We start from the raw sequence: 11696 nt of genomic DNA, 5'->3' as shown, positions 1-11696 counted from the left end.
GCAATAGGAACACCCGATTCTTACACTAGGGATGATCTAAGCAATAAAAGCAATTGTTACCACCCACCTTTCATGTCTCCCCTTTTCCCTTATAGATTGTAAGCTTGCCCCCTCATTCCTATTGGTATCTGTTTTGATCTATGTGTTTATTGCTATGCCATGCTGTAATGTCTATTCTGTAGAAGTCCCCTCTATAATGTAAAATGCTGCAGAATATGTTGGCGCTATAGAAATAAAATCATTATCGCCCCGGCCACTCTAATCACACTGAGACCAGCAGGAAGCTGGCACAAGAGGCAACAAGGTGAGGGCGGCACAGCAAACCAAGCCAGAACAGCACTAACTGTGGCACCTGCCCGTAAACCAAGCCCCTGGGGAGCTTGTGGATGGCGCTTCCAGACACCTCAAGGCTGGCAACAAGGCAACACAGGTACACAGCCTGCTCTTCCGACACAGGGACAGGCCTGGGGTAATCAATTTATTCTTCACCCATCACTGGTATCTCATCCAGGACAGGAACCCAACTGAAGCAGGGGGGGGGGGGGGGGGGGGGGAGGGGAGGTACCGCTCCTTAATTTCAGTAGGTTACTGTACTTGCAGGGCAGATCCCTCAGCCATACCATCATGGGTAAAGGGGGGGGGGGGGGGGGGGGGGAGGAAAGGAAAAAAAAAAAAAAAAAAAAAAGTAGTCACTTATCCAGCACACAGAAAAAAAATATCAAATTCAATTCACCTGTAGTTGATTTTTTTTTTTTCATTCTGCTGCCGGATCCCCAATAGACACTCCTGCGCAGGACTTCACGGAATTCTTGATCTCTGCCCGAATACCAGATCTTAAACTGAGACAAAGTTAGGGGATTCTCCACAAATTGTGTGCTCAATACAAGTATGACAAACACTTTGCTGCCATTAACCAGGCAACCCTTCCTTACAGAACCCATATTCCATTATCAGCCTACATTTCATCGGTTTTTCCTGACAAAAGTGACAAGAGAAGCCTTGCTATAAAGTGAGTTTTCACAAAGATTACTTACCACTCAGGCTAGCAAGGGTACTGGATTCAAAGGCTGAATCATATCACAAGATAGATCTCCGGCGGCTGTGGATTCATCCATCTTGTCAAGATCCACCTTGCTGGAACTGAGGCTTTGTGGGCTAGCTACCATCACTCCTGCTACCAGTTTTCTGTTGCTGGTCCTGAAGCAGCTCATGTTTGTGCTGGTGCTCCAGTCCAAGCTAGAGGGACTGCCGGAGCAAAGGACCCACTCTTCTGAAGGTCTAACTGCATTTTAAATGCAGAACCAGCCAGCCAGCACATCTCTTCCGGGTGGGTCTGGAAAAGGCACCAGCGAAGTGTTGATCACCCCTGGGTTAACCATCCCCTGCATGCGCACCCTGCACAGACCTGGGAAGCGCGGTAGACGGACGATTACAGAGACTGGAACCACTACTCGTGCCTGTATGACGACAATCATGCCACCCTGGACCCACTGCAACGCTTCAAAAATGACTTCTGCACCAGACACATCAAGGACAGGGCCGCTGGTTGAACCTGCTGGGCCTTGGTAAACCTTATCTTCTTTGGGTATCACCGATACATTCAGGACAAAAGAGTTCCCTATCAAGTACAGGAAACCATCTATCTTGGTGTGGGATCTACCATTGTTGAAAAAGAGGACATTTTTTATTGAAGCTAAATTTATTTTGGAAACAATATTTCTTGTATAAGTTATTGGAAAATGGCATATGGAAAACACAAACTGGAAACAAATATTAAAATTGGAGCAATAGAAAGGAGTTACTGTGACCCATAACAGCCAGATATCAACTTCAACCTTTGAAAATGAAAGCAGCAAATTAGCTATGAGCAACGCTGATGCCAACACAAGTGTCGATAATTTACCTGAAATATCTCGTGTACATTCGTGAATAAAACACAACATCGCTTCCATTATCACTTTAATAAATAATTTGCATTCAACAGCTGAAAATTAGCATCATTCATAGAATCTCATTTTAATCGGAATCTGCCGCTAGATGAGGAAACCTATCAAACGTGTTAATGAACTTCCGTGTTTCTGTTTATCTTCTTAGCAGCTTCGAGGACAGCTGTCAGATTTGCTTTATCTCCAAATTCCTTCTCTCGATGTTCAAGGAGAATTCCCTGGAAATTGTGAAAATGCAAAGAGTTATAAAAGCAAAGATGTCGCATCTGCACTATAAAGCTGTCTCGTACATTAAGGGTAAGCTCACACTAAGCGCTTTTTTTTCCTGCAGCAAAACCTGATCTCTTAGGCTATGTGCACACAGTTTTAGGTGCTGCTGATTTTTCCCACACGGATTTACAAAAATCCACAGGTAAATACACAGGTCAAAAGTCCTGAGGTTTACCTGCGGATTAGCCTGCGGTTTCACACCTCTACAATGGAGGTGTGAAACCGCTGCGGATTCCGCACAAAGAATTGACATGCTGCAGATTGTGACCCGCAGCAAATCCACGTGAAAAAAATCCGCAGCATGTGCACAGCGTTTTCCAGTTTACCATTGAAAACAAGGTACTGTACAACGCACCTAAATCTGCTGCGGACCTGCAGGGCCTGAAACGCTGCAGAGCCGCAACGTGTGCACTTGGCCTTAGTAGGAAAGAAGCTGCAAAAAAAAAAAAAAAAAGTTTTCCTTGTGTTTTTTTGCCAGCAGTTTTTGCATGCTAGATTTCATCAACATGCACAAGACAAGTTTAGTGCTTGAGGAATTTGGGGGGGGGGGGGGGGGGGGGTTGCCCTGTCCTATAGAAAGCAGTTTTGAGCACGAACATGAGCAAAACCTGTCACCTGTGTTTCTGGTGCATTTGAAAAAAAAAAAAAAAAAAAAAACCCACACACCCCACATCAACAACTCTTGCAAAGCACAAAATCCTGGGAAGAAAAAAAAAACAAAGACAAAAACACACCACTGCATGCACATGGTTTTCATAGACTTTGCTGGTACTGTAAAACAGCTGAAAATTTGCATAAAACACTATAAAACCAGTGTAAATTATTTGTATATACAGTATTATTGGAACACTGCAATATCTGAGAGGTGGACTGGCCATCCATTTAACATTTGGGGCCTCCCATCTCTCCTCTGATGGTGCATGTGGCAGTAGACAAGTATCAGGCAGTTAGATTTTAATATGCCCCATCCTCTTATTCTCAGACCCTGGCGGCACATTTGCGCTCACAGAAACTGGCCATACTCATGCATCAGCTGAACTCACAGAATTCAGCAGGGACAGTCAACCGATTGACTAATATTTAAGGGATCTTTGAGTCTCCCACTGCAATAAATGAAGATTGGGCATTTAGATTTTAATATGCCCTATCCTTATATTTACAGATGTCAGGTAGCAATTTGGGCTGAGGCTAGACGGCGATATTGGCCGCTTTCCTACATCGCAGTGCAGTACAAGTGAATGGAATCACATTGGGTGACTCGTCGGGGGGGGGGGGGGGGTCACAAACACAGCAGATTGTCACAGTACCCTCAGGAAAGTCACCATGGAGCTCGAACCTTAATTTCCACTTTCTAGTTACAGCACATGAATGCTCAGCAGAGCCTGCATGTGCGGGGAAGGTATGTGGCCACTAGGCAAATGAGTGTTTGCCAGAAAACGGCTTCAGATGCCATCATTTACATCCAGGCTTACACAAGTTTTGGAGACCAAGATAGGAATAATCACACTCAATTTAATAAGTAGCACTTATGTTATTTCATCTCTATATGAAACAAATTGAAAGTGTACAAATCCACTGCAACGTGTGTGACTAGATCAGACATTTTAAACTGTTGCACCGAGGCAATATTCTTGTTTTTATAGGAGTTAATCATTTAAAAATTCAGGTTTTGTAGGTAGTGAAACTATAAGTAATTTATTAATTTACATCACAGGTTATGGAATATTTATGGGGAAACTGAATACCAAGTAGATGTCCTTAAGGTTTTTTGGCAACTTCTTGACCATGTTTTCAGATAACAGACAGGTTAAAAAAAAAAAAAAAAAATAATGGGATATACCTTATTGGGAAAATAAGGATTCTCTAGCCTGTATTATGCACTTGTAGGTAAGGAGTCAGTGTCAGATAAGACCTTGCTGCTCAATGGGGGAGTGGTTCCTTCCCATTAGATCTTTGAGAGTTGTGGAAACAACCAAGCCTCATGCCAAGTTCATTTTCTCCATAGCAGCTGGCATTGGCCACCATTGCCTCAGTGTTTTATAGTAAGTGGCCCACCTATGGTATATATTTTGTTATGCTATAAATAGTCAAAGGTGGAAAGACCCCCTCCATGAATTACTACTTAGGAGTGATTGATAAGCAGAGAGAAAGGTTTGGCGGGGCTTCCGATTAGTAGGACTGCACATTTGCCATGACCGTGATGTCAATGTGAAGGGGAAACACATCGGCCAAGTCATCAGAAAAAGAGCATTAAAAAAAAAAAAAAAAAAAAAAAAAAAAAAAAAAAAAAAACTATGCTAGCAAATATCATTAACACTAGTAAATGAACCATTGTAGAAAGAAATTTATGTTACCTGCTTCCCAGAGCCGACCACAAACACGCCACCAAGAATAAGGCCTTCCCCTTCCAGGTTACCCTCGAAGCCAGCTTTCCAGGCTCTACGGAAATTCTGCCAAACTCCCAACCGTATAAATCCCAGCAACATCATTTTCCTCTTCTGAGGGCCATAAAAGCGTTTCTGAAGAATGAACAGAAGTGGATACAAATAGCAGTTGATAGAGGAACTGTACCTTTACAGAAAGTGCTTTGATTCCATCTACCAAGTTGTGCCATAAATGACTAGTAATTAGTATTAGTACTAAGTACCAGTGTATATTTGGTAGCCCATTCACTATATAGTATTATCAGTTGAAGCAGAGTCCTGAAATCATTCTTGGTTAAAATTAGCCCCCCCACCGAATGACAAATCTGGCATTTTAACAGTGGCGTGTTGATTTAGAATCATAGAATGGTAGTTGGAAGGGACCTACAGGGTCATCAGGTCCAACCCCCTGATCAAAGCAGGATTCACTAAATCATCCCAGACAGATATCTGTACAACCTCTGTTTGAAGACTTCCATTGAAGGAGAACTCACCATCTCTGATGGCAGCCTGTTCCACTCATTGATCACCCTGTCAGAAAGTCATTTCTAATATCGAATCTGTGTCTCGTCCCATTCAGTTTCATCCCTGTCAGGATCCTGCCCCAGCACCGGCGTGCAGCCTCCGCTGAGCAAGGACTCAGCCGAACTGTAGGGGGGACCGGGGTCATGTACAGCCGGAAAGTATAGATACACAGGACCTGTGGACGCTGAAGTTTAGCAAGCAGTGAAGGACCTACGGTCATGTGACTGCAAGGGGGCAGGGCTTAGCGTCCTGCTTTCAGAGATGGCAGGACACTATACAGAAATACTCAGTCAGGCAAAACAGAGGTCATACACAAGAGATAGCAGTAAAGTACCAGGGATGAGAGAACGGATAGTCGGGGCCAATACCAAACAGACATAGAAGGTACCAAGCAGAATCCAACAAGCAATATCAAGAGAACAGACCGAGTTGTACACAGTATCAAGCAACCAGAACACAGCACAAACACACTCAGGGGTCACCACACAATGCCAAGGGCGAAAGTATAACTGACGGGGGATGGGAGCTTCCTGGGTCAATAAGATGCTTTCCCAGAACCAATGAGAGGCCACCATAATAAGTCCCAGATGTGCAGGTAAGAGTCTGCACTGAGTTCAAACCATTAACCCCAGAAGTGCTGGTCCACCAGCACTGGTATCATGACAGTACCTCCCCTCTCAATGGGGGGCCTCTGGACCCCCAGGCTTGCCCGGGTACCTAGCATGGAAAGCCTGAACCAGGCGATCCGCATGCATCAACCGGGCCGGCACCCAGGACCTGTCCTCTGGCCCATAACCCATTCCAATGAACTAGGTACTGCACTGACCGCCGTACCAACCTGGAAACTACGATGTGACCAATCTCATATTCCACGTGTCCCTCAACCGAAACCGGAGGAGCAGCAGACTCAGATTCTCCCCGGACTGCTTCAAAAGGCTTCAGTAGAGATCTATGGAAGACGTTAGGGATCTTGAAAGAGGGTGGAAGGCACAGCCTATACGCCACTGAATTGATTTTTTTCCACAATCTTGTATGGGCCAATGAATTTGGGGCCCAACTTGGCTGACGGAATCTTTAACTTAATGTTTCACGTGGAGAGCCAAACTTTCTCTCCAACCTGAAACATGGGACCAGGTGTTCGTTTCCTGTCCGTGAAAAACTTATACCTGCCTTGAGACCTAGATATACACCGCTGGACTTCTGCCCATGTATCTTAACTGCCGAACAGAATCCTCAGCCCTGGGACACCCCGAATCCAGACAAGAAAACTCACCAAAATGAGGACTGAACCCATAGTTGATCAAGAAAGGGGACATACCAGTGGACTGACTCACCCGACTATTGCAGGCAAATTCAGTCAACGGCAGTATATCACACCAGTCATTCTGTCTAGCAGAAGTCAGACATCTGAGGATCTGTTCCAGAGACTGATTAGTGCATTCCGTCTGACCATTACTCACAGGATGGTATGCAGACGAAAAGGACAGATATCCCTAATTTTTTGCAGAAATACTCAGTCAGACAAAATGGAGGTCATACACAGAAATAGCAGTAAAGTACCAGGGATGAGACAGAACGGATGGTCGGGGGTCAAAACCAAACAGACATAGAAGGTACCAAGCAGAATAAAACAAGCAATATCCAGAGAACAGACTGAGTCGTACACAGTATCAAGCAACCAGAACACAGCACAAACACACTCAGGGGTCACCACACAATTCCAAGGGCGAAATTATAACTGATGGGGGATGGGAGCTTCCTGGGGAAATAAGAAGCTTTCCCAGAACCAATGAGAGGCCACCATAATAAGTCCCAGGTGTGCAGGTAAGAGTCTGCCCTGAGATCAAACAATTAACCACAGAACTGCCGGTCCACCAGCACTGGTATCATGACAATCCCATTGCTTAAAGTCTTCACTTGTGCAAATGAGAACAAGGCCGGGATCACACTTACGAGACAAATGCAAGAAACTCACGCCAGTCTCTTGCAACAAAACCCAGCACTGCCGCTGAAGATTTGGACCGGAGCGTTCAGCTGCATAGAAAGACATGCAGCAGCACACTCCGGTCTTGAGTGCCAGTGGCAGGTATTGATGCAAGAGACTCGCGCGAGTTTCTCACACTGCACTCGCAAGTGTGACCCCGGCCTAAAGATGATCCTTCTACAATGTGACAGCCAAGTCTCCTCAGTCTTTTTTGAAAACTAAACATTCCCAAATCCTGTAACCATTCCTCATAGGACATGGTTTGCAGACCAGTCACCATTCTGGTCGCTCTTCTCTGAACTTGCTCCAGTTTGTTGATGTCTTTTTTAAAATGTGGTGCCCAAAATTGGACACCGTATTCCAGATGAGGTCTGACCAAAAAGCAGGGCTGTGGAGTCGGTAAGCCACAGTTGCGACTCCTGGATTTTATCAGGCTCGACTCCTTCATAAATGGCCAATTCATAACAAATTTACTGTTGTAAAATATTAAACATCGTGCTTATTCAGTTTCTCACCATCATATAAGTAATCAGACCACTTAGAGCAAAAACTACATTAGAATACAATTAAAATATAGCAAATAACTTTTATAAACTTTTCTAAACTGTAAGTAAATATGCAGTTAAGAGGAAATCTATAAATTTGTCGTCAGAAAAAGTATTGCCTCTGTCAGATCCTCCTTCATGGATGCCCTCAAATCTGATCTAATTATTTTGAGAGCAGAGAACAACCTCTCTACACTAACTTGTGTTGGTGGCAAAGCAGTAACCACTCGGGCAACATCTCTGACAATGTCAGGATACAGAGGAATCGCTTGTTGCACTGTTATTTTTGATGAACGGTCAAATTTCTCAATTTCTTTTAGTGCACATGAAAAATTCTGCTGAAATGTACTGGCTGTGTTGCTTGATGGGGATGACTCTTCCTCTATGCGGGAACGCTTTGCACGGTCCTGGTGATCCAAATATTTTTCGAAATTAAATTCATCAGTTGATGAGGAGGGTGAAGATGTGGCAGGACGACCAAATTCTTCTTGTTCCTCCTGACTGTTCTGCAACCCTTTCATCCTTACTGCTATTTCAAACAGAGCTTCTTTTCCTTTACTTAGCTGTTGATCATCTAGAAGAATCCAATGCATTGGGTCTACATAAACAGCTGCCAAAAGAATGTTATTTTGTAATAGTAGCTCCTCTCTCCGTTTCATTGATGTAGCAATGCCACTTGCAATTAACCCTCCTCTTTGGGACAGGCGAAACATCAGGTTCTTCCACTCCTTTAAGAAAATACCTGGAGTTAAGTCCTCTGCTTGTAATTTTTTAGTCACTGTAAATGGGTGCTCTAGCAATTTTTCCAGCTCAGTCACCTGATTCCACTGACATTCATTTAGCGTCAGTTGAGGGTTAGCCATGTCTACAAGAAAGGTTTTCAGTTCAACCAAGCGCTGAATCATTAAGTACTGCCCCATTGTGTGGCTTGATCAATAATTGCCCCTTTTCCAGCACGTCTCTTCAAAATTGATTCAACTTTACGGGTTCTGGAAACAGTAGCCAATTTTCTCACCTTGCCAATCAGTGCAGCAGCATGTCCTTCTTGCAGACTGTCTCTTATAGCCAGCTGTAGCGTATGCACAACACAGCGCATGTGATGAATGAAAGAACATATTGACACAGTTTCAACAAGATCTAAACTATCATGTTGCTGTTCATCTGAAGCAACTTCAGTTTGCTCCTCAGTTACAATACTGTGTTCCTCTATTTCAAACATTTCTGTGTCTGTGGACCCAGAATGTTCTTCTAGCTGCTGGTCACAATCATTACTCTCATTCATTAGCTTAATAGTACTTATCATATTTGAAGCATTGTCAGTTACGACAGAAAGAACTTGCTCTTTTTTAAGTTCATAGTCTTGCAGAACCTTTTCCACCAAGACCTGGAGAAACTCACTGGTGTGATGAGCTTTGGTGTCTTTTACTGCCAATGTCTTGGTAACCATTTCATTTTTGTCAAACAAATCGGACATTGATGGCAAAATAGTTCACTCTGACGTGTGCAGGCATCCATTTTAAGAAACAGAAAGCGTCCCTTGAGAGTTTTTTTAAGTTCTTCCTTTTGTTTAAAAGCTTCTTCGATTACTAATTTTCTAATACTCTCTCTCTCCAGAGAAACACCAAGCTTGCGGGCCATTTCCCCATTCAGACACAAAAGCTGGTCGTGAAAATAATGAAATAGGCACACTATCCTTTAGAACAAGCTCTATGATCTGTTTTTTAAATGTATCTACTGTCATTGTCACAGTAACTTTGTCACTGACAAAATATCTTGCAACTGATGGCTGCAAAGTTCTCTGCTCCTTTGTTTGGCTGGAAGACCTGGGAACTGGTTCATTGGTTTGGATGCAGTCTCATCCACTGCTTTCAGTACTTCTGGATGAAAGCGCTGTAAATGTCTCTTTAGATTAGAAGCTCTGGTAGGAGCATTTTTATCTTTGCCTGAATATGCACTCATCTTGGCTTCACAGCATTTGTTTTCGTCTGGATCATTTGTCATACACTGACAGACATGTTTTCTATCTTGAGTGATGGTGAAATGTTCAAATACAGCTGATTTAATGTGATGCTTCTTTGACATTGTCAGGTTTTTAATTCTGCATTCACAATCCAAATGACAATTGTTTTTCCTAAAAACAATTGTACAAAATTATTGCCAGGTCGTACAACTGATATAGTGGTCAGTAATACTATTATTCCTCATGTACTCACAGTTAACTGATGCAAAGTTTGTTGAAAGGATAATACTTCTTACAGTCTTCCTATTCTGAGTAGCAGGCAGCTGTGAGATGCTTGGAAGACGCACACCTAGTATGATCTAGTCTAGAGGAGGAGCTTTACTACTAAGAATTTGCAACACATTTTCACTTTCAGTTTCATACATTGTAAGTAGGGGGGTTGGGGCAGCATGAGGTTAACCAAGTATAAGATTAGATAAGGGCAGTGGAGAACAGTGACACACAAGAAGTAAGAAATGTCTCTATCTCCAGCAGAACTGCTTATCACTGTTGTTCATAGTTTGATAGAACATATATATTTGAGTAACGTTTATAAAATTCATATGAAAGTTCAATTATGAAATATTAATACATTTTTTTTTAAAGCTGGAGTCGGTACATTTCTACCGACTCAGACTCCAACCAAAACTGACTCCGACTCCACAGCCCTGCCAAAAAGGAGTAGAAGGCAATAATGACTTCACATGATCTAGACTGTATGCTTCTGTTAATGCATCCCAGAATTGCATTTGCCTTTTTTGCTGCTGCACCACACTGTCCACTCAGTCTGTGATCTATTAGTATACCCAAGTCTTTTTCACATGTGCTGTTGCTTAGCCCTATTCCTCCCATTCTGTACATGCTTTTATTTCATTTTTATTGCCCATAGTATTCTGCATTTTTCCCTGTTAAGAACCATTCTGCTAGTTACTGCCCACGGCTCCAGTTTATTTATATCTTTTTGAATCCTCTCTTCTCTAGTATTAGCTATCCCTCCTAGCTTTGTCTCATCAGCAAATTTAATCAATTTACCCTCAATTCCTTCATCTAAATCATTGATAAAGGTGTTGAACAATACAGGGCCCAGGTAACCTACTTGAGACATTCTTCCAACTGGATGTGCAGCCTTTTAAAACCACTCTTTGGGTACGATCACAAAGCCAGATATGAATCCACCTAACATTTGCCTTGTCCATGACATACTTAGTCATTTTTTCAATAAGGATGGCAAGATACTTTGTCAAATGCTGTGCTGAAGTTAAGATATACTATATCTACAGCATTTCCCTGATTCAGTCAGTGATTCTGTCATAGAAGGAAATTTAATCTGACATGACTTATTAGTTACAACACATGCTGACTGACTAATCACTTCATTCTTATCCAGATACTTACATACATGTTTAATAATTTGTTCAAAGACCTTTCCTGGTATAGAAGTCAGACTCACTGACCTATAGTACCCTGGGTCCACCTTCTTCCCATTTTTGAAGATGGGAACAACATTTGCTCTTCTCCAGTCTTCTGGGACTTCCTCCTGTTCTCCTAGAATTTTCTAAGATTATGGAGAGTGGTTCAAAAATTTCTTCCGTTATCTCCTTTAGTACTCTGGGGTGTAATTCATCTGGACCTGGAGACTTGAATTCATTTATGTTAGCTAAGTGTTTCCTCACTATCTTTCTGTTTATAGATATCCTGGATTCTTCTATTCCTTTAATAGGACAGTGAAGATCAGTTGATGTTACATTTCCTTTGAGAGAAAACCGATGCAAAATAGGAATTTAAAAGTTCAGCCTTCTTAACATCCTTTCTTACCATTTCATCATTTTCATCCTGAAAAAAAAATCCTATAGCATCTTTGACTTTTTTTTACTTTTGACATATTCCCAAAATCCTTTATTGCTTTTAACGTCTCTTGCAAGCCTTAATTCATTGCCAGCTTTAGATAATCTGATTTGTGCCCTGCAGACAGCGTTCTATTCTTCTTTAGATATGCAGCATTAT

General features: G+C 42.5%; 1 protein-coding gene across 1 annotated transcript in view; it reads right to left on the bottom strand.

Annotated features, from left to right (window-relative positions):
* Positions 1–1946: 1946 nt before the first annotated feature.
* Positions 1947–11696, bottom strand: part of PRXL2A (peroxiredoxin like 2A) — a 28689-nt gene continuing 18939 nt past the window's right edge. Inside the window, exons 5-6 of the mRNA XM_073574808.1 lie at positions 4571–4735; positions 1947–2164 (exon numbers count right to left, since the gene is read on the bottom strand). Coding sequence (XP_073430909.1) covers positions 2060–2164; positions 4571–4735 — 270 coding nt within the window. The 3' untranslated portion in view covers positions 1947–2059. The remainder of the gene's footprint in view (positions 2165–4570; positions 4736–11696) is intronic.

Source organism: Dendrobates tinctorius, unplaced genomic scaffold, assembly GCF_039654945.1.
Source record: "Dendrobates tinctorius isolate UK_male_01 unplaced genomic scaffold, ASM3965494v1 ptg000040l, whole genome shotgun sequence".
Classification (NCBI taxonomy): Eukaryota; Metazoa; Chordata; class Amphibia; order Anura; family Dendrobatidae; genus Dendrobates; species Dendrobates tinctorius.
The sequence above is the reverse complement of the archived record's forward strand: the minus strand, read 5'-3'. Positions and strand labels throughout refer to the sequence as shown.